Below are 23,466 nucleotides of genomic sequence, written 5' to 3'. Positions count from 1 at the left end.
CCGTGGTGGGCATGAGGCCCGTTGCAGCGGCCCCACCACACCGACCCCTTGGCCGCTTTTCGGGCCGTCTCCCCCCAGCCCGAGTGCCGGGGGAGCCGCCGCAGCCCCGCCGGGCCACCGCTCCTCTCGCAAACCCCAGACGGGCCCTCTCCTTCGCCCGCCATCAGCCGCCCCGCCGAGGGGCTGTGCCGCCACCCGCCCAGCGCCCCGCGGCCACACCGCCTTACCCCCGCCGCCGTCTGACCGCCGGGCTCCCGGGGCGCGCCCGCCGCCCCGGCCCCCTCCGCGGGGCTCGGCGGGGGGCGGCCCCCGGCCCGGACGCGCCCGGCGGCCGCTCCGAGGGGCTGTGGGGGCGAGGAGGGCCCGCCGGGGAGCAGCGCCAGCAGCAGGCCGGCCAGCAGCCGCCGCATGGCGGCGGGCGGCCCCTCCGCGGGCGCGTAGGGCGCCGCGGAGACTTTCCAGGCGCTGCCCCCGAGCCAGGCCGGGCCTCAGCCGCCGCATCCATCCGCCATCGGTCTCCTCCCACCGCGGCGAGGGCGGGGGGCGGAGGGGCCCCGAGCAGCGGGACCTCCCCTCTCTGCTCTCTCCTCTCCTCTCTGCGGGACGGGACGGGCCCGATGGCGGCGGCCGGGGGCTGCCTGCGGGCGGTGGGGCTACAGTTCTGGGCTCACTCTCTGCAGGCACTGCCTGCCCTGCTGGCCCCCACCGTCCTGCTGGGGCTGCTGCTGGGCGCCGCCGCCGCCGCCCTGCTCTGCCGCTGGGCGCTCGGGCCGCGCCGGCGGAGAGAGGTACGCGGGGCCGGGGGGCAGGCAGGCGGCCGGCCTTCCCCGCCGCGGGGAGGCTCGGGGTGACCAGCCTGGAGGAGTCAGAAGGGGGTTGTGAGGGACGGAGGGCCCGGGGGGTGCCGCCGGCTCGATTCGGCCCGGCTCGGGGCTGCCTCAGCCGGGCCCGGAGCCCCGGGACGGCCCCGGGGGCGGCGGGCGAGCGGCGCGGGCGGCGGTGAGCTCTGCCGCGGTGACTCTGCGGGCTGGGGGCCAGCCCGGTGGTAGGTAGGGAGCCCCGTAATTCCTGTCACGCCTCTGTTGGAAAGGGGTTTGCTACTTTCTTCATTTAAAAATGTAGTGAAACAAACGGGCTGACTCAAAAAAGAGGCCGGTTTGAGTATTTCTGTGTTCTGGTCCAGCTGGCCTGTGTCTTTGACATAGGTGACCCACTAGTTGCCTCTTGCAGCCATCACTTCTTGTACGAGGCTGTGCTCCTTTGAGAGGATAACGGAAGATGTACCTGGCTTGCGGAAGCTTTGTGAGACAATTGAAAATAAACCTAAACCAGTAAGGCTGGTTCCAAAGTGTTTTACGAACTTTTCCAAAGTGCTTTTTACACACAGCACAAGCAGAGTATTCGTTACAGTAGTAACTCTGCACTGGCATACATATCCAAGAAATAAAGGAGGCAGAACACATCTGATAGTTTGCTTGATGCAAAACTAACAGGTTTATCTAAAGCATGTGATTTTCTTAATAACATACCTGCCTTGCTGTTTTAAGGGCTGTGGCGGATGGTTCATATCTCTTTATTGCATAAAGTGTTTGTTTGGACCCGAGGATTGCAGAGGTAGCACATACCCGCACAACCGCTACCAGGCAGATATATTTTCTGAGAATTGTTATCGACTTCTGCTTCTCTCTCCCATTGCATTTAGTCCCAGGTTGTGCTGGATGTACTGGGTACAGCAGTGGTTGGCTCTGGCGCAGCTGGGAAATTCAGAGCCCTGCAGAGCGCTCTGCCAGCCTCCAGTGGGGGGTCTGGTTTGGTTTCTAACCACACCTTTTTTCAGCTATAACAGCTCTGCTTCGTGTACGTATCTGCCAGTGTTGATCATCATTAAACATGACATAAGAGAAAAATCTTCTTGCTCCCAACTGCTTTTAAGTAGGAGGTTTGGAACTCTGTTTGAAGCCGTGCTTTAGCCTAGTAAATAGAGGCACTTCAAATGCTGGATCAATGCATCCTGTGCGAGTGCAAGCCTCTCTGATTCAATTGATCATTTTCCCTGCCTTAATAGGTGGTATCTTTATTGTACTGCCACTACCAACTCAAATACAGCCATGTACAATCTTATCCTTTATGTCAGTTATGTCAATAGGAAATAGAAGCTGTCAGTTCTCTCTGGCCCAGATCTTCAGATGCGTTTAGGTGCTTAAATGTCATTAAGATCAATGCTGCTGTTGTAGAAGAGTTGTGCATTTTGAAAGAAAAATAAACTGCCCACAGAGCACGTTGCAGAGCGAGCAGGTTGTATCCTATGGGTCTGATTTCCCAAATTGAGCAGGGCTACCTTAGGCTGACTGTGTCTTTTCCTTCTCTGTACTGTCTGCCCCACGGATGCTGTGGAGCAAGCCTGTTGTGTGTATAGCAGGTACTGAACTGCACATATTACAGCCTTCTGTATCCAACATAAAAGCAGGGATATTATAGGGAAGTATGCTGTGTTCTTTCCCAAGCAGCTGAGTTATCCTTGCAACTGGAGCAGGGCAAGTACCTGGAGCCTGAAGCAGCCATAGGCACCACATTAAGCCACTGGTGTTTGTTAGTCAGCCCCAATTAATCACTATTCTATAGATCTCAGCCTGAATCTGTGGGACTTGGGTGCATGCAGTCAAGTGCCTTATTGGTTTGATGATCTGTGCATAGGACGCACTGGGATAGTTTTAAGAGGAAGCCTTTACCATGGTAACTTCAGACCATGTAGTGTACTGTAACACATTTCTATGGATAATATACTCCTGTTAGGGTACAGCATTGCCTGGAGGCTCTTGTGGCCCTTTCAGCTGGAGCTTGTCTCATTATGGTATTCTGGTAGATTAGCTTGGTGAAGTGTTGCAGTAATTACAGATAGACTTAGTTTTATTCAACTTAATGCTCTGAAAGGGGAGCTCAGTAGCACTTCAGTTGCGAAAATAGTAAAGGACAGAAACAAATGGAAGTTGTTTGTGACGTTAGAAATGTTAGCAGGAAAGAAATGAATCCTGGAAAAATTCAAATACTTTGAAAATTATAGCAATGGAGATATAAAGGAGTGAAAATCGATATGAACATTTGGAGAATCAAGTCGAGAAAAGCAAATTCTTATTTTGGCATGGCTATGGTGTGGGGTACAGTGGTGAACTCAAGGTGGCTGCTTCCACAAGTTCTCATCTCTCAACATACATTTTGTGAAGTTCTGCTTTGGGACAAAAAAGTGACAAGATTGCTGAGGGAGACTTGTAGCTGTTCTTTTGTCATAAGTAGGTTTTTAGGATCACCACATCTTAGAGGCTAACCCAAGAATACGATCTGCATTTTTGATCACCTTAGTTCCAGAGAGGCAAGTCGTAAGAAATGAAATGTATTCAAAGGCTGGGCAGTTCTCTGTATTCTGATAAAATGTACTACTTTATATACCACATGGACAAATAATTCAAGGAGATCTTTTCCATAAGACAGTTGCATGCGTAGTGGCTGCAGCCATATATTGGACTACACCAAAAAGCAGTCAGCGGATTGAAAGGCTGGAAAATCATTTAAAAGATAATCGAGGTAGGGTGGCTCCCATCTTTTCCTTCACTAAAAAAATTCCTTGCCATGCCATGTCTGGATGCATTGACCAACCATAGTATTATTTTTTGGTCTATCTAGTGCACAGGGAAGAGCGTGTAGAGCAGGAGGTTTTGTTCGCACGCCGTGTCTGTACCAGTGGCTCTGTGTGTTTGTTAGTGAAGCAAAGGCCAGTGATACTGGCTGCTTTGGGGAAGGACGATGGTGAACATTTTCTGATGGTTATTTCTTCCTGACAGGAACTTATGCACATGTAAAACTTCGTTTAGGAAGTTTTTCTCACAGCAGGGGAGCAAAATTTCTTGGTGTTGTCTACATTGCAGGCATTTATAGAGAATTTTAGTTAACTTGCTTTAATTGAGAAGTTTGAACTCAGACTGTGAGATTGACTCCATAGTCTGTAGTAAGACGTTTTGAGATCAGATGGATTGATTTGACAAGTTTACAGCCTCGGACAGCTTTTCACATTAAAATTCTGCTTCTGGACTGATAAATCAAATCCATAAAGTTGTTAATAATTTTAATTATTCCTTCCTGAATATGTAAAATTCTCATTCATTTTCAGATGGTATTTTTCCAAAATTTTCAACTAATACTGAAATAATTTTCAGGATGGAGGCATGAATGTATCCAGGCTGCTGTCAAAGAGGTTTCCAGTGAATCTGCATGATCTCAGTGTTACATTTTGTCTGTTTTCTCTCGGAATTTCAGAAGGACGATTCCCAGAGACTTCTGGAAAGCTTCAACTCTGATGAAAAAGAGCACGCAGTCAGGAAAAGTAAAGCAGAACCCTATACATCAAAAGAGGAGATGGTGCTGGAGGTAAAGCTCTGCTCTTGTTGGTGGATGTCCGTTTTGTTGCATGTAGCAAAACATTGTACATTTCCCAAACGCGTTAGCTCATTTATAATACATTAAGAAGTAACCTTCTTATTTGAGGGGACTTTGTCCCACCTATTTGTCTAACTACTGAAGTGGGTTTTTTCCTATTAATTTCTTCCTACTCCCAGAGTCTTTTGCTGTTACTAGTATCAAATTGACAGCTCATGGAGAAGGCTTTTAGTTAGGTTAGAACACTTCAGAAAAGCAGGTATTTTCATTCTGAGATCTTCCACGTTGCAATAATACCATAATTACCCTATTAATAATAATGGTGTATTACTCATGCCTGCTGAGAAGCAGGATGCGTTAGTTCTAGCACACTGCGATATTGCTTTACAGCTTCGGACTGAGAAGCAATGGATCTGCCGGCTTCTGTCCCTCGATACGTACTGCAGCAGTGGGACTACTTGGTATGAGCAAGTGTTTTCCGTGCTGACCCTGTGCTTTTAACTTTATCAGTAAATCAAAAAATGACTTCTGGAAATAAATGAAACAGAGATGAAAAGGTGCAATGATAAAAGAGTCTAATGAATGACATAGTTTGCTCTTCTCTTCCCATTTCTATTTGTAGACTCTAGTAGTGCTTTGATATTTCCTAGAAAAATCTATATAAAGAAAACTGTGTTTTGACAAGTCAGATTCTTTCGTTTCATGTGACAAAACCAAAAAACTTATAATAGGAATTCTCCTAAAGCTTGGATTTAAGCATTCTATCTGTTGCTTATAGTCAACCTTTTATTAAGCCATACATAACCTCACATAACAAAGCTGATTATCCCATTGCTCCAGTGCACAAAGCAGTGGCTAGGAAAGAGGAGGAGCAGAAAGTCAGCTTACGTGATATAGCAGATTGTCTGAAAACAATGCATTATCTATAAAAAGTTCTTTGGAGGAACATTGCTATTTTCTCTAGATTATAGGTAAGGGTTGTACTATAAAAGTTCTTCCTGGAAAAAATGGTGACTGGTTTTGTTTGATCTATTGTTTCTTTATTTAAATTGAAAGTCAGAATTTGTAGCCATGATGATATCTGTGCGGCTTATCCTTTAGTAGTTTCTATTAAGATAATTTTAGTCTTTAATGTGAAATCTTTTGTTGCTGCTAAAGGCTGGGGGGGGAACCAAAATGAAAATAACTTGTGAATACTTGTGAATATTGCCTGTTTTCCCTTGCAGGAGTAAAAACATTTTGGAGCAGTGGTAATGAGAGTTCCGTTTTCTGGGTTTCATGCTCTGAATGAGTCTTAGGAGAAGACTTCTTGTACCAAAGCAGGAACAGTCAATAGAAGTTAGTTATCAATAGGAATTTCTAAGTTGTGTAACCCAAAGGGGCATGCAGTACTTACAGTGAACAGCCATCAGGTCTTCTGTTGTTCCCAAAATGGTTTTCTGTTCTTTTCCATACAGGAAAGTGAGTCTCCTCTGAACAGTAACGTCACGGCATTTGCATTAAAGGCAAAAGTGATCTATCCCATCAATCAGAAATTTAGGGTAAGGTTTTAGATTCTACTTCTAAAAATTAATGACAATCATTCTGTGTTAGAGTAAATTGCAGAATCAAATAATGGAAGAAAGCTTACTGCCAATCTGCTTCATTGGGATCTTTTTTTATAATCCATTGACTCAGGGTTTATTCTGTAAGGCATCAGCTGCTTTCAGCTCCCCCTGAAACCTGCAGTGATTTACATGGTGTCCGGTCAATATTCACTGTAGTCAAGAGACCTTTTCTTCCCATTATCATTAATGGAAGTTGGGTCTGTCCAAGGAGGCATGCAAAAAACCCCACAGGGATCTGCCCTTCCATGAGAAAACATGCACCAAACAGGTAACTACAACAGAAGACTGCTTTTCCAGGCAATGTAGAAACCTGTCAGTATGATGAATCTTAATTTACCTCGAAATACTTTTGCTGTGTATATTGTTTAATTTTTCGCTTGAAAGCAAATACTGGAAATTGATGAGATGTTTATCTCCTTATTGTGCTGTATTAATTGGCCTTGTAAATTTTCTTTGACTGTAGCCTTTGGCAGATGGCTCATCCAATCCATCTTTGCATGAGAATACAAAGCAGGCGGTTCTGCCTAATCAGGTCATGGAGACATCTACATCAGGCAGCCTGGGATCCCTTAGCCAGGGAGACAAAGAGGACTGCAGTTCCTCCACAACAATACATTCCACAACGAGCGATGACAGATTCCAGGCTCGAGCCTTCCTCAAGGTGACCAGCTTCCCTGAAGTGCTAACGTGTGAGAGGTAAGCAGTAAGCCTGCCCTCATGTTTGGTCATTTTCTACCATGCCCCAGTGGTTTTCAGGCCAATCACTAAAGGTCTGGTGTGAACCAACGGCTGAGCTGGAATGCATACATTCACCACATAAAGACAAGACTATCAGCTTATAACCCTAAAAAGTGGTTGGGGAGACTGAAGAAATGTGTCAAGTTGTATATTGAAAGTCAGTTTGTTCTTTATGCAATTCTGGGAATCAGAACTTTGACAAAAGCAGTCTCATAAAAGGTGTATCACTGGTACAATAGGGAGATCCCTTTGTTTTGGCTTGTGTGCTCAGTTCACGTGTGCAGTTGCGTGCTCATCCTCTGTACTGTACAACGTCGTCACACAACAGGTGCCTTGAGAACAGCAAGTAGAAGTGGTCTGTTTTCCCTGGTTTAATGGGAACTATTCATGCCATATTGTGGGAAAACTGTTCCTTTCTCAGAGACTCCAGCGATGGGCAGGTAGAGCTAATCAAAATGGATTATCAGCTCTGATTTTCTTTCAGCTGCACAATGGCGAGATACCCCTGGATGAATACATATGCGTCTGTGTCTCATTAGCAAGAATAAAGAAAATCATATTTGTGTCACTGGGGAGGGTACTAGCGATGAAGAATATTTTCAAAATGCCCATTCTTATTATAGCTGTTTCAATTTAAAGCTTTGTTCTCCTTTTGTTGTAGCCACTCACGCCTATATTTACCTTGCCTTTTCCTAAAGAGAGCTGCAATTCCAACTTTGTTAAAGCACTATTTTGTTTTGCTTACTTTTACGTAGAGATATTTTATCTGGAAGAGAAGGCAACGTAGAAATGAAGTGACTTGACTGCTGTTTTAGGGGCAATGTTTTTAGGAGAATTTAGTGATTAACTGAAACTATTATATGATATTGCTCTTTTATGTGACCTTCATTTAGATTGATATTAACACGCTTTAAATCTTTGTTTTAGTTTTGATGTTAAGCTCTGCCTTTGCAGTCTTGTTTTAAAAGATCTCATGCTTCTTGATACAGAACTCAGAAAAGAGGAACATGTGGTAGGTACTCATGTCTCATTTATAGCTATTTATTTTGACCATCTTAGTTGAATATCAGTTTAGGAAATAACATAAACTACTGACTAGCTGGGAAGTAGTGTAGCAGAGTTGCATCTCTATATTATTCTCTTTATTCTTTTCATTCTTTTCTGCATATATATGAGCTTCACAAAGGAGTAAAATGTAATGAAGTATATTGGGCTGTGAAATACAGGCGATCAGACTGGATCATATAAAAATTGGGTTTTAAACTTTACTCCAGAGAATAACATACAGCACTTGAGGGTCATAAAAATGAAAAAAAAAAAAAAATTAATAGATGAGTTTATGTTTTAAGGACAAAGGTTGTGCAGTGCAACTCCAAGGACTCCAAGCCCTTCGAATAAAATTGAAGATTCAGTTCAACTGAATCAGGACCATTGTCATATGTACAATAGTCCTGATTTTTTATGGCAGAGGAATTAAGGTACCCATTTAAACCATAGATCCCTAACTGCATGAAGTCACAGCATCCAAAGCTGACAGGGGAAAAAAAAAGACAAAATAAAACAAAAAATGGATTGATATGGTTGTTTATGGTGACTAGTTATGACCAAGTACAGAATCATTACTGTTACTGAGTTTTAGCTCAGTTAATATAAATCTCAATATGAAGTATATAGCTTTCTCCTCCCCTTCTTTCCCAATCTCTGTTTAAACAGGTTGGTCATTTCTGATACAATTTGTTAAATGCAATGAGAATATTTCTGTTCTGTGATTTTTCTGAACAAATTTCTACACAATCCAAAAGAGGAAGCATGAAAGTAAACCTGGAAAGTGGCTTCTCTTCTGATGGGATTTATTCCTATCTAAGTAAACGAGGAAGGGAACTTGAGATCAGATTCCAGAAGGCAATTTAGCTTGACTAGAGGAGGTTGAACTTGATCTCAAAGTTAATCATCCATTTGTAAATGAAGATAAGTAAATTAACAACATGGTGATGTAATCACAGAAACACTGAGAAAATGAGCATTTAATGTACTTTGTGGCCCACCAGAAATTACCACAGAAGGCAGATGACCTTTACCTTTAGCTGAAGCTTTGAATAGTTATGTATTTTCACTATCAAGGGAAAAGAGCAAAAAAAAATCAGTTTAGAAAATACTTTCTTCATTTTCTCATCTCCTTTTCTGATTTCAGTCAGCATTTTGCAGCATCAGGTCTATGAAAAGGAAACATATCCTCCTTCTCAGTGTTTTCCTGATTTTTTTTCCCCCTTTTTACAGTATGTGGTATCTTGGTGTTGTGTGTTCAAAACTTGCTGAACTCTGTCCAAAACGTTGGCAAGTGAGATTTAAAACATGGTTGCTTTCCCATTCTCTCTTCTACTCAGCTCTAATGATAACATACTTTCCAGATTTTGCTCAACTGAAATGTTGGCTTTGATAACTGTTTGTATATGTAAATATGGTTTTATTTATGTTTTTACGTGTTTCAGGTGGGCAACTTTTGCATCATCTGCTTTCAAATACATAAGTAACAGGCAGGTGGCTGTCAAAATTCACATATTTTTATCTTCACATTGGAAAATGCTGCAGCAGTTAATAATGAAGTGAATTGCCTTTACACTGACACTCTGATAGAGGCAAGAGGAGAAGAGGTTAAGCAAAAATTATCCCAGTGTTCAAAACCATCTTTTTGAAGACTAGTATTAAATTTTTTTTTTTATTTTTTTTTTTTTAAAACAAGCCAAACAAGCACAGCACTGGAAAATAGGTGTATTCTTGGTAAGAGAAGGCACATAGAACTTGAGAAGGTTACTTTTGGCTTGTATGTAAAAACGTTTGATACTTCATTTGGCCAGCTACAGTTGAAATCATAGTAATGAACATGTTAGTATCTTTCAGTTTAGGTGTTCATTAAACTTTAGAAAAATGGGCTTTATATTTTTAAGTGGTCTGCATTTTCTTCAGTAAAGGACAGTTTCAAACGTGTCAGTCTGATTACAAGGATATATGACATTATGTCCTTGTCTTTGTTAGAATATGGCATCATCTTCTAGTATCTTACTGAAGCCAAAGAATTTTTCAGGATGGAAGCACTGCAGAGTTTCTGATTATGTTTCTGTTATTTTTCTTATGGTTCACTATAGTCTCACTGATTGATTTAAATGAACAAAAGTTATCACAAAGATGTCCTTATGGTGTTGAACAGGTGCTTACCCTGGGTTTTGTTTCCTTCCTTTTAAATAGATGTTTATTCAGGTTCTCAAAATATGCTTCACAGATTTTTATCATAAAAAGAAGGTTACCGATGATTTGTTCAAGAAGATCCTTTTAATTCAGGAAAACGTAAGTGTTTCTCTTGGTTAATATTTAAAACCATAGAAAATAAGAGTTAATCCCACCAGTTGGTGCAAGCTGCCACAGCAGGCTATCTCATTTTAAACAGCAATGTCATTTGTAGACTATTTCAGAAGAAATGCAAATAAACACCCTTGTTAGTTAATTCTTTCCAGTACCTTCTATGCATTTCCTCTTTGTTGTTGCATGAGATGGTCAGGACAGTGATGTATCTAATCTGTTAAGAATACAAGTATTTTGTAGTTGAGTTCATTCAAGCAAACAGAATGTTGAGAATCTTATTCACTCAGATTTAAAAATTTCTAATTATCAGGCATTTGTCTGGTCCCATGTGTCATTACTGATAATAAAAAAGCAAGAAATAATGTACCAGAAGGAAACTGAAGGCTTTTTTTATCAAGGAGTAAATATACTTATTTTCCTCTTTATCCTTTTATCTTCCATATACTTGTATCAAAATCCATTTTCCACTTCTAAACTAGATGACATACGTTGACAGCCAATATGCATTTCAGGTGGAGTCACAATACTATTTTTAAAATTATTAGAAGGAAAAAAAGCTTTACAAAACTGAATAAAACTGAATAAAACGGGACAATTACTGGTGCAGGGAATAACATAAGGCTATCCAGTGCCCTGCCAGGCCAAGTCTTGATATTCTGCACTGAAGGAGACTGCCCCATTTCTCTGGGCAGCCTAGTCCAATATTTAATTCTTCTCACAGTAACGATTTTTTTTTTTCTTACATACAGATGGATTTTCACGTTTAGGATTTAAAGTCTAGCAGCTTGCCGGCTCTGGTTGTTGAGATTTATTTTGATCATGAAGTCTCACAATCTGTGAATGAATATCAGGAATCTCTGTAGTTGTACCTAGTAATTTATTTCAGAATGGGTTTTACCTTAAAATGACTCCTCTGCCTTAAATCCTCAGATTTAGTATTGGAGTTGATTGTATTTACTAAGTGAAAAGTGAGATTTGGTGTCCAAATCCCTTTTTCTGGTGGAGTTCTGGTAATGACTTCAAATTATAAACACAGAGGTAATATAGATTAGATGTGTTTCCCACTATAGCCTCAGAGACTTGACAGCATGTACCTAATTCATGTACCTAATGGAGCTGCTGCAAGATAAAGACTAAATCTTATTTATTAGATGCAGTTATTGCTGGAGTAGGCCAGTTGTTTAAGTATCAGTATGGGATTCTTGTGTCCTATATTCTGGAGAGAAAGCTCTTGGAAACATGATAGCCTTATGCTTGGGATATCACATAAGGGATGAGGCTGGTTATGGATACTGTGTAAAAGAGACGTTGGTAATAAGCAGAAGCATTAGCACTGGAAACTACTGTTTGTAATACTTCATTGGCAGGACTGAGGATTATATCATTTGTCACAGACAGCATTTTCCTCTCTTAATTATGCATTGTAAGAAAAATTCGTGGGATTTTGATGAAATTGTTTGTGAAGCTTGTCAAAATGTGGTTATGTTTCTTTAAGACATAGGGCATCAAGTTAATGCATTGACACCCCAAAATTGTGTGATATTGAAGGTAAATGCTTGTTACGTAAGGTATGTTTCAGCAACTGAAGCATCATCCATTTCAGTACCAAGCTACTAAGTAAGGGCAGAAGACTAGGATTTGTCAGTATTATTAGCTTTCAGAAAAAATCATCCTGGTTTCAAAGGATTGAAAAACTTTAAAAACCCATATAATCATGTAGCCTGTAATTTGTCCCTTATGAGTATTACAGGTGTGTTCATCTGTCTCTGCCAACACTCTGCAGGAAACACTGTCTCATTATCATATCTGGATAGCTCTTTGTGCAGTCAAACACAGCATATATACTGACAGCTGCTATTTAAGATGGGGCACATGCATTAAAATAAAAATATTTGTGGATAGATTCAGGGGATTATTAGTATGAAAACTCGTGGAGCAGTGTTTGCTAAAACTTGAATTCAGTGGAGCCTTGATCAGCCTTGATCACAAAAGCCTTGATCATGCTCACATACTAAAGGAAATGTCTGCATTTGTATTGAGTGTAGTTCAGAGCTGCCATATGTACACCCTCAGTTTTCTTTCCTTGCTGCAGGAGGTGTGTTACCCAGAGACAGAACTTTCTGAACGCTCTTGTTTGGCTTTCTTAGCCATGAGCCACAACTGACACACAAACTCACTCCCAAATGTAAAAATTATGTCTGTTTTCCTGTTTAACAAATCACTTGCTTGTTTTCCAGGATTTTGAAGAATTACAGAAACAACTTGACTCTAGACTCCAGAATACTGAGATGTCAGGAGCCCATAATTCGGAGTACCAGACTCTAGAAGATTTAGAAAGGAAAGAAAGAGAATATTCTGAGCACATAATAGATAATGTAACTTTCTAATTTTTCTCTTCTAAAATTTTATTTTAGTGTTATTCTTTTGATGGGGAATGCTTTTTTATTTTTTTTAAACTGTTGTATTGACTAGTCCACAGTTAATACTTTAGATGTGCATAACTCCTGAAAATATTTTTGCATTGCTTCAGCAAAATATTTCCAGCTCCCTTTGGGAACCAATGTGTTTTTTATACAAAAACTGTTTTATCACACTGGGTTTAGAGCTAAGAGGTGTCTGTTACTTGTCAGATAGTAAGATTTATTTCAAGCCTAGGTATAGTCTGACTTTTAGGAATATTGTTTTCTTTTAGGAACCTTGTTTGTTAGGAACCATTTATTATTTTTTTAGGAACATTGTTTTCTTCAATACTCCATAACTGAGTGAGAGAGTAATAAGAGACTATAAAACATTTTTAAGCTGAAATAATTGCTAACAAAATAATTACCTTTTAGCATGCTTTGCATATTTACTTCAGCAAAAGGTTTTGCCTTAGCAGCTCTGTACATTATAATACATTTACATGGGGTTTTATGTAAAAAATATAGTTTGATAGCAGACATTTGATTCTCAAAGCAAAGTTTGGTGTTTTTTTCTTTCTACAGTAGCGTCACTGTGTCCAAAGAGCTTGCAGGCTCTAAACTGGAGGTTAAGAATATTCTGCTTATTATTTTTCAGTAAACGGAGTAGTCTGGAAGATGTTCTGCCTCCCAGTCCTGTTTTTGAGGTTTGAGCAAATTCACTGCTGATGAAAATGAGAGACTGGCTAGTCAGACTGATGGCTCTGTGAGCTGCCTGCACTGATTGACTGTGGCACTTCAGCCCTGAACTAAACAGCCCATCATCTCAGCCTTGAGCCTTTTTCATAGGGGAGTTAATGTTTTTTAATGTTTGATGGTTAAGTGCTTCACTAGGAATTTTTTCACCTTTCTGGTGATTTATCTGTGCCTTTCACTTTATAGTAGAAGTCCTGGTAACGACAGTATCTCTGTGGCAAGTTTCTTTTGCAATTTAACTTTGCTCTTTAAAAAATTGATTGTTTAGAGTTCTCCAGTTAGTCACATGCAAGCTCCCTGGCAGCCCCTCCGAGCAGCGTGAGGCAGTTATTCACCAGCGGCAGTCATCCTTCAGTGGGTCTGTCACTCTTATGCCAGCAGATGCTTTTCATCCATATTGAAAATGATTTCCCTGTACTCAGATTCATATAGATCAGGACCTTGAACTAATCCACTCTTCCCTCAGTAATATAAAGGGATTTTTTTTGCATACTCACAGGTGCCATAGTCACAGTTTTTTGGAAAACTCACAGATACTTAGTACAAATCTAAGTGGTAGATACATTTTCTTATCTTTATATGTACTAGTAATGCTGTTGAAAACCACAGGATATTCACAGTTGTGCAGTCATAAATGTTTGGGAGATCAGAGCCTAAAACTAGAGGTTACCTATATGATAATATACCAGAATGGGTACACTGTGCTAATACCGCATAAAGTACTTAATTCCAGCATAGTTAATAAAGTGCTTACATAGCATGTGGCTATGAAAGACTTTGATGGTGATAAGCAGTGACAATTTTCGGTTTTCCTTTTTTAGCGAAAATCTTGTTTGACTGGAATTCTTGCTCCTACAGCTAAATAAACTTCCCAGAAAAAACAGCTGCAGTTTGTTATCTTTTTTAGTTTTCCCATTAATACTAGCTTTTATAGATGCAATATGCGGAGAACTAACAAGTTAGTTGTTAATTATACAGAATTACTGCATTTAAAAAGCTCAGGATTGGCCTACTGGTTATGTGCCGCCAACACTGGTATCATCATATAGTAAATAGGCTCTTTTGACTTGCAAAACATTCACTATAACTAATACTGAAAGCTTTCTCAGTGACTTGTATTTCAGTAGACTCAGATGCCTGTCTCTGTAATGAAGTACTAGATGATTAATGAGGGAACATGGGTTGTTTTTTGATTCATATTCCATAGATGGAAGCTTTCTGGAAGCAGGCTGACAAAGCCCAGCAGGCTTTTTTGGACCAATCAAAATGCTCAAGTGCCAAAGCAACAAAGATAACGATGGATCTGACCGAGAAGATGATTGCAGTAGAAAGCTTATTAAGTGAATCTCAAGATTTCCAGGCAATGGTAAAGTACAAAAAGAAATAAAAGTTGAGAGAGATTTAGTCAATCTGAACACAAAGAATGATGCAAGTGTACAGAGTCTGTCAGTCCTGCCTCAGGAATGATGTAGGCTGCTTACTTCACTTGTCTCTTTCGGCTTTGTTGCAAAGAGTTCAACTTCCATTGCAGTTTATGAAGACTCACAGGAGGGTGAACTCTCTGCACTTGAGTTCTAATTCTCAAAATACCATTTAGGCAGTCGCGTTAGGAAAAAGTGATATTAATGCAGCCGGTGAGCCAGGACCAAAAGCACTAGATCTAATGATGAAGGAGAATCACTACCCTGGGCATTAGGACATTTCTTTTTTTTTCAACGTACTTACTCCACTTTGACTGAGAAATCCTACTTTAAATTTGAAGGTGATTCTGTGTGTCCAGTGACTTTAACTGGAATTGAAAACCCTTAACGTCTCTTAGTGATAAGGTCTTAAAGGGGAAAAATGTTTTTATAAATGCATCAGCACTGTGCTTTACATTGTGTTAAATCTAACAGATCTTTATTTGCTTTACAGAGGACATGCTGAAAGAATTACTTGGAGTTTGTAGATTAACAGTACAATGAGAATTTGGCCTACTGCATTTATTAGTAATTTGGAGAATAAATGGATAGCTAGCTTTATTTGGCTTACTAATTAACCGATACAGTAATTATCAGCTTGTTAGTTTTGCATTGGAGCAGCTGAGTAAACTGAGCTGGCCAGGTATGAAAATTGTCTTTGCAGCTGATCACACTTCACCCATAGTGGGCTACTGTACACTAAGTTCCTTCAGAGGGGCAGACTTCAAATGAGGTGTTTGGATGCAGATACAGGAAATATTCCTACCTGAAGTCACTACTGTGATGCTTGCATCCATTGCAAAGGTTGTTGTTTGCGTGTCTCCATTAATTACAGTTAATTTGGCACACTCTTTCCAACCCTGCAGCATTGTCTAAAGCAGTTGCCGTTTCACCCAGAAAATCTTGCTCCCTACTGTAATCCTGGGCTGCTTCTCTAATCGTGCAGTGAAAGGTGCTAGGCAATAGGCAATTATATTAATCTTTAGTATATTTACTGAACTCCAGATGACAACATACTTGAAGGAATCCCAGCAGTATCAAAATCAGATAGTTGTCCTCATTTCAAAAATGAAAGCCCGTACTGGTGTGCCAGACCAGGACTTCCAAGTTGCCTTTCTGTCTGTCTTTGCCCCTTGAAAGTTTGTTCTGCAAGCTTGTTGTTGTCTTTTCCTGCCTTAATGTCTTCTTGGTGGCTACAAATAATGAAAACCACCAATAGTTTTAGATTAGCTCTTGTCACTGAATATGTGATAAACTCACTGGTAACCTACACCGATCAAGATTTTCAGAAGTATTTAAGTACATGAAGATTGTTATTCATGTGATCTTAAGAAGGTTTCTTAGTTTTCTGCATAGTTTGGGAATGAATAATTGACTGAAAAGACAAGCACAACCAAAGGCCTGTTCTTCATTTCTAAACAGGACTTTTTAATGTTTGTTTTAGGACATTCAGGAAAGGTTATTCAACTGGGAGCTTATGGTGAAAATCATTGATTCGCTGAAGTCTTATATACCAGAAGAGTGCAAGTATAGATTAAATATTGTATCAAATATTCTGGACCATTTAACTGTGAAGAATAATCTCTCAGTCCGACAAAAGGAAGAACTTCTAACAGATCTCCACAAGGCTTTCTGGGAACAACTGGCACATTTCAGTAATGGTGAGTACTTATACCACAGCTCATGACTTCACAAATGTGGCTATTACTTCTCATTACCCTTCTTTGCGACAAGGGCACATCGCTGATTCATGTTCAACCTGGTTGTCTACCAGAACCCCCAGGTCCATCCCTGCCAAGCTGCTTTCCAGCTGGGTGGCACCCCAGGCTGGTGCCTGGGGTTGTTCCTCCCCACCTGCAGGACTTTGCACTTCCCATTGTTGAACTTGATGAAATTTGTGTCAGCCCATTTCTCCAGCTTGTCAAGGGCCCTATGGATGGCAACGTCACCCTCTGGTGTATCAGCCACTCCTCCCAGTTTTTGTGACCTCTGCAAACTTGCTGAAGGTGCACTCTGCCTCATCGTCCAGGTTATTAATAAAGATACTGAGGAGGATTGGACCCAGTGTTGATTCCTGGGGTACACCACTCTTTACTGTTTTCCAGGTGGATTTGTGCAGGTTTTCAATCCATCTTACTGTCTGCTCAACCAGCCTGTGCTTCATCCTCTTCTCTGTGAGGGTCTGACAGGAGATCCTGTCAAAAAATTGGCTGAAGTCAAAGTAGACAATATCCACTGCTCTCTCCTCATCTACTGAGCCAGTCATTTCATCGTAAAAGGTGATTGGAATTCCCACAGTGCAGACTCGATCCACTTTAAAAACATCAATTAACCATGTGAACAGTTTACTGATATTCATGAATTCATGTATATCCTGATACAGATTATTTCATGGTTGGTTGCTCCTGAAACTGGCATGCCTAGTTGATAGTCTCTGCGTAGGTTCAGCCAATAACATTCCTTAAGTATAAATGTACATCTGTGGGTGGTTTTTCCCCCTTTTTTGTCAAGTTTCTCTTGTTCCAAAGCAAAAATAACTGTCAAGGCCTTGATTTTATGCAAAATAGGTGTTTATATTTATATGTAGCTACATATTATAGTTAGTACAGCCTGTGCAGAAGGGCATTATCAACCTCCTGGTTTTAGATAGAAATGAAATATGCTGTTTAAAAAAATAAATCTGGAGTGCAGCATTTTCACATAAGAGTCTATGTTAACCTTGCTTACGAGCTCCTAAATATATAAATTAAACTGTACCTATAATTCACAAGCAGAACACAAAGCCAGCAAGACTGTGCTCCTAGGAAACAAACGAGGAAGTAGTAAAGAATCCAGTAGTGTTTAAAAATAACAGTTGCTACATTTGTTCAGAGGACATTTTTATTACAGGCCTTCTACAGGTACTTTCAGTGCACTTTCAAGTGTTTTGTCAGTGCATCATCAGCCTGTGGATAAGCATGATAAATTAGCATGGAGAATAAGTAACATGCTCAGTGCTACAGTACTGTGCTCCTTTATTTCTCCACAAAATAATTTCTCATAGTTAAAGCAGCTTGATGTGGTGACAGAACAGCAGGCACAGATGACTATTCTTTTGCATTCCCCTTTAGCTGCCTGTGTTAGGAGTGAAGTACTGCTCTGGGGCAGGGCGAGTGGGGGAAATGAATAAAGTTCTTCTTAGGTGGACAGACAGTGAGACATGAAGTAGTGGCAGAACATCAAAAGCACCAATTCCACTCTTCAGCACAGGGTTCAGGTAGACTCATGAGTTTATAAATCACTTGGAGCTATAGGGGGGATGAAGAAGGGAAAAACTCAGTCCCAAATATTTCATAGTACTAGCACAAAATCAGAGGGACCTTGACAACTTTTGCTGCGGGTTCCTGGATGAGTAACTTTGGAAGCCTGATATGGCTGCTCGCCAGTTCAAGCTAATCTGAATTAGCACTGCTCTAGACCTTTTCTCCCTGCCATATGTGACTGCCCCTGTCCTTCCAGCTACATTTGCATATCTGCAATTAGGTAATGAGCTACTTCTGGACCTTCCTGAAGCAGGAGGGGGAGGTTTGGGGTGCTGCAGGTGGGAATCTTTTCCTTGAACTAACACACTGCCTTTGAAAAAGCAGCACCACCAGTGACAGGAAGGGTGCAGGATGGTAGTGATCCAAAAACCTGATAGATTTAAGTGACCTAAAAGTTCACATTCAAAAAAGACCATCAGGGTAAGAATCAAATTTCTAATCCTGCATGGTAATTACTTGCCTATTTCACTCACTAACAGATTTCTGTGAGCTTATGTTGTGTGACAGTAGCAGATGCTGCTTTCTCCCTGTGGAGTTACGGCATCTAATCATCAGTGGTTTATGTTCCAGAATGCATCCAGCAAAGTAAAGACCTGATCTTGAAACGACTGGAGCGCCGTGCGAAGAAGAGAGAAGAGTTCAAACACAGACAGAAAGCTGAACAAGGGAGCCTCCTCAGCAAAACTTTTCATAATGAAGATGTTCATGATTTTCTTAAGGTGAGCACATAAAAGCTTATTTTCAGTGTTCCATTAGTTTTTAAGGCCAAATATATTGCAGAATTCTCCCAGTTCCATAAAATTGGGATTTTAGAGTCCTCCTGAGAATCGTGTACAGTAGCACAGGTAGGATAGGGTCAGACTCCCCTTGCCTAGAGGCTTTTCTTCTGGTGTTGGTCTTGTTGCATTGGAACAAAATGCCAAAGGGTATTAATGCTAGATTGCATGTTTTGTAGAAAACATCTTTTACTTAGATAATGTGTGTTTGGTTCAATATAGGAAATCTCTGCAGGAAAGTATCTGGCCTGCATTACAGAAGAAAGCAGGCTGCACTGATCTGATTGCTTTTCTATGAGTGAGGTTACTGAGGCTCAAAAGACTATCAAATTTCACATAAGCAGAGGTAAAACTCATTATGATCACTGGCAGGAGATCCTTAGAGAAGGTTTGCAACCTTAGAGAACAACCTTAGAGAAGGTTTGCAATAGATAATTTAATATGGTATACAATGGCCAGTGTAGTGTTTTCTTGGCCATGTTTTCTATAGAGCTCTGTTGTTATTGTTCAGACTGTCTATACAAAATCAGAGTTCTTAGCTGTAAATGCTGAGAGCTGCCAAACTGTAAATGCTGAGAACTACAGACCCAAGTTATTAAGAAATAAAAAAAAAAAAAAAATCGATCCTCAATTTTCATGAAAAGAAATAATTTCAGGTTAAAGTGGTTACATCCAGCAGCATTAAACTTTTGATGAAATCTAATAACTTAGATAAATTACTGTATGAGAAGACTCAGATTCCAGCTGTAGCAAACTGTCAAAATTTATTGATCTCAACACTGCAATTTTGTACTGCAGGGACAAGTTCTTTAATTATATTGTATGAATTGGATAATGCTGTTACTGTTCTTGTATGCAACACCTGTCTGGCAACACCTTGCTTCAAAACAAATGATTTCAGGCACTTTAAAACAATAGAACGTATTTTACCTCTTTGGCTTTTCATAGCTTGAGACAAATAGTTCTATCACACATTTTTGAAGCCATTGAGCACTTGTGAATGCATTTTTCTTATACACATCATTCAAAAGTCTTGGACACATCCCAAGTTCATTAAACAAAGCTTAGATATTTAGTATTAAGACCTATCCCCTACAAAGTTAGAGCCACACAGCTTTGTGCAAGAGATGCTCTAATGTGTACACCTTAGAAAGCTAAAAAATACGTTTAGTTAAACTGTAGGCTAATGATCTGCTTGTGACAGGCTGAGCAGGAATGGCCAACTTGGACTTCACGCTACAGGATGGAACACAACTGAGTCTTAGTATTGTGAAATGCCTGTGTGCAAATAGTAAGTCAAGAAATTTAAGCCTTTCTGCTGCCACAGTGGAGAGAGCCTTTTGTCCCAGAACAGATGGGGTCTTGAGTCCAGAGACTCTTTGAAGAATAAGAAAAATATGTGTATGTCTGCAGCTCCCATGATGTGACTTAAATAGTCCACTAATTATTTTGTGCAAACAAGCCCCTCAGCGTTGAGGAGCTATTTTAAACCTATTTCATGGTTTCACAGTCAATCCAGCTGTGATGGAGTTCATTGTGAATCTTCACCATAAGCCCAGAGTTGTACCCATCAAATACACTTGTCTTCTCTGCCTTCCCCCCTCCACCTCATCACAGGGCTCGCATGGTAGCAGCCTCAGCAGTAACTGACCTTTCTGTTGAATTTTAAGTGGTTGCCAATTAAGAAGGTGGATTTTGCGATGAACTTTCTTCACATCAGTTTCTTCTGAACACAAGTTGGATTGTAATGATTTAGTTGCTACAGCTTTGATTTTTTTTAAATGACAGAATGACCTGGACAGTAAGGGTTAGAGTCTCTGTATGGTTCTCTTTCCTTCATCTGTTTCCACTGGAGAAGGAGAATTTTAGTTTTGTTTTTTACTGGCAGAGAATATAGGAATGATCAAGTGAAGCACACAAGCCAAAATGTGCCAGTTACAGTAACCCAGTCTTGGGTGGATCTACCCTACCCTGGGTGGACATACAAGTTACAGTAATTAACTTCTCAAGTTCTGTGGTAAACTAGTTTCATTACAGATGTGAATTTTATAGTCCACCTCTGCAAGAACAACCTGTACATGAAGAGCTTATGAGCACTTTTGTGCTCTTTAGAAAGCCATAGTGACCACAGGAATGTAAGAGGACACTTGGCTTTTTAAATGCAAATATGGAATATTTAGGTATAAGACAACTCATTAGTCTATAGAATGAGATGCTATTTGTCTGTGACATTCAGTCTTCCATTACAGAACATAAGCCTGCCAATACATCACAGTCCTGACTTGAAGAAAAAAATGGCATCCCTCTTAAATATGTGACCAAGGACCAAAACAGGATGGAGTCATAGATCAGCGTCTTAGGGACCACCATGGGACATAGTGACCAACCCCAGTGCAAAAGCCCTATACAGTGTGATACAGCTGTAACTAAGGTTTCTGGTGATGTCTGATGGTTGTTCTGCACCTCATAGTACTGGCTATCATGAAGTGATATTCATACACAGGAAAGCAGATTGCAAAGCAGATCTTTTCACATGTTTTCCAGTATTAGGTACATATTATTTAACCACAAATTGACAAAGCTGTGGAGTTTCATACTCAACGACTGTATCTGCTCAAATTGAGCAAGATACAGTAAGTTATTGCCTTGATTAAGGCAAGTTTCATTTCCCTCTGAGTCACAGTTCCAGATAAACACTTACTGTTGTGATAGTACATGGGAAGGGGAGTATCACAAGAAGCTATCAAGACCTTTTCAGCTATTTAAATATACCTATTGTGTTTCTTTTAGGCTTACCATGAGCTGTTAGAGAAGCATTGGCAAGCACAGCAGGAACTGGAGGAGGAGGATGACTGCGGGAGCACAGAGGCTGTTGCAGATCTCTACAAGGTACCAACTCCAGTGATATGTGTCATTTACTAAAATAATGCTGAAGAACCTCTAACCCCACTGTACAATGTCAGGCCTTGGGGAGGATTGGGGAATTGCAGGAGAGATCATGGCAGGTCCAGGAAGCTAGGCTGGCAAGCCAGGAGATGGAGGCATGACAGACTTGCACATTAGCTTGTCTGTTTCATTATCTTCCCAACACACTAAGTTTCCTAACCCCATATTAGTTAGAAAATGCCTATATGGTCTGCCAAAACGTGCTGCCTAGGTGGCTGACAAGGCTACAATAACGTTGAGAGCATGTAACGTCTGGCATTACAACCAGGAGAGACACTTCATTAACGTAGCATAATTATCTCCTCTGCACCATGGTGGGATCATACTATTCTTAGTTAACTTCACTACATCTCCAAAAATATTTTTCTCATCTCTTTTCCTCTTAGTGAATTTGTTTTGACACTAGTTAGTTCCCTGAAATAAGTTCAGATCTTTGGTGTAAGTAATGTTTTTACACTTCTTTATCTTACTGATTTGGAAAATATGCAGATGTTTCATGCTTTTGCGTCATCTTTAATTATTTTCTGTCTGCACTGAAAAAATAAGATAACATGATCTATCTGATGAAGCCCAAAACTATAGCTAGCAGTGACCTTTAATTAGGCTGGAACTAATCACTTTCAGCTCAACAGGGTCCTTGTCATGATTAATTATGGCCAGATCAGGGTGTTAAGGAAACTTGTAGTCCCTATCACATTAAGATAAGGTACTCACACAGTCTTAATTAGCACTAGTCCACATGCACTTTTTCAAATTCAATTGATAAAAAAATAAAGCCACTCTATTTAGAACAAATAGTTTGCCATGGTTTTATGTAATAATGCAAGCAAAAGGATATTTGAGAACAACTACTGCGTTGGAGAAAGGAGAAGTTTGCTTGGAGGGCTATGCCACTGAATCAGAGTAGATTAATCGTACAAAGCTATTTAATTTAAGAAAAGTCAACATGTCTGCTGATATTACTGCTCACAGTCCATTCTCCAGAGTTACTAACTTCCCCACCCCCTTCCTCAATTCACATGAAGTCTCTGGAGACCAAACAATTTTTTTTTACCCTGCACAGTTCCACCTCATTTGTGAAATTATATTGCTTTCCTTTATTGTGTACTCTGCTTTAGTAACACTAAGATCAGACTGAGAATGCTATTTCTTTCAGCACTGTTAGCTAAGTTTTCTTTTCCATTAAAAAAAATTGGTTTGGGTGAATTAAGTGTTTCTAGAATTGTGAAGTTGCCAGGAGAGCTGCACAAACTTGAGCTCTGCCAATTCAACCAGCTCTAAGCCATTATATTCCATATTGCAGCTGCTCTTTTATTCCTAGACCCAAACAAACACTGCCAGACACGAAAATCTGCAAGGACTGTGATCCAACTGGCATCTGTTGAATGAGGGTCCACAAATCTTAATTTCCACTTTTTTTTCTATAACAAAACATTTTTATTGTGGCATTTAACACAATGAACAACTGCACTTTCTCCCCTTAACCCTACATACAGATATTATGGACTGTTTTAGGAGAGGAGACTGGTTCTGAGTATGCCTTGTAAGCAGCATAGGCTAGAAAGAAGAGAAACAGCAAACGAGACACAGTGCAGTGGTGTGACTACAGCTCAGGTAGACCTAAGCAAGCAAACATTAGACTAACCATCTGGGTACCAGCAACCTTTACATGGCAATAGTGAGCACTGTGATACAAG

The 23,466-nt window shown here is 40.5% G+C and overlaps 1 protein-coding gene across 1 annotated transcript in view; it reads left to right on the top strand.

The window, feature by feature from the left end:
- Window positions 1-617: 617 nt before the first annotated feature.
- EVC (EvC ciliary complex subunit 1) overlaps window positions 618-23,466 on the top strand; it is a 52,447-nt gene continuing 29,598 nt past the window's right edge. The window contains exons 1-11 of the mRNA XM_074147517.1: window positions 618-788; window positions 4,309-4,419; window positions 5,886-5,969; window positions 6,499-6,731; window positions 7,701-7,785; window positions 10,017-10,115; window positions 12,368-12,505; window positions 14,493-14,651; window positions 16,190-16,406; window positions 18,618-18,766; window positions 21,614-21,712. Of these exons, the coding sequence (XP_074003618.1) occupies window positions 618-788; window positions 4,309-4,419; window positions 5,886-5,969; window positions 6,499-6,731; window positions 7,701-7,785; window positions 10,017-10,115; window positions 12,368-12,505; window positions 14,493-14,651; window positions 16,190-16,406; window positions 18,618-18,766; window positions 21,614-21,712 (1,545 nt within the window). The remainder of the gene's footprint in view (window positions 789-4,308; window positions 4,420-5,885; window positions 5,970-6,498; window positions 6,732-7,700; window positions 7,786-10,016; window positions 10,116-12,367; window positions 12,506-14,492; window positions 14,652-16,189; window positions 16,407-18,617; window positions 18,767-21,613; window positions 21,713-23,466) is intronic.

The sequence above is a fragment of the Numenius arquata genome, chromosome 5 (genome assembly GCF_964106895.1).
Source record: "Numenius arquata chromosome 5, bNumArq3.hap1.1, whole genome shotgun sequence".
NCBI classification, from domain to species: Eukaryota; Metazoa; Chordata; class Aves; order Charadriiformes; family Scolopacidae; genus Numenius; species Numenius arquata.
Note: the sequence above shows the minus strand (reverse complement) of the source record. Positions and strands in the feature narration are given on the sequence as shown.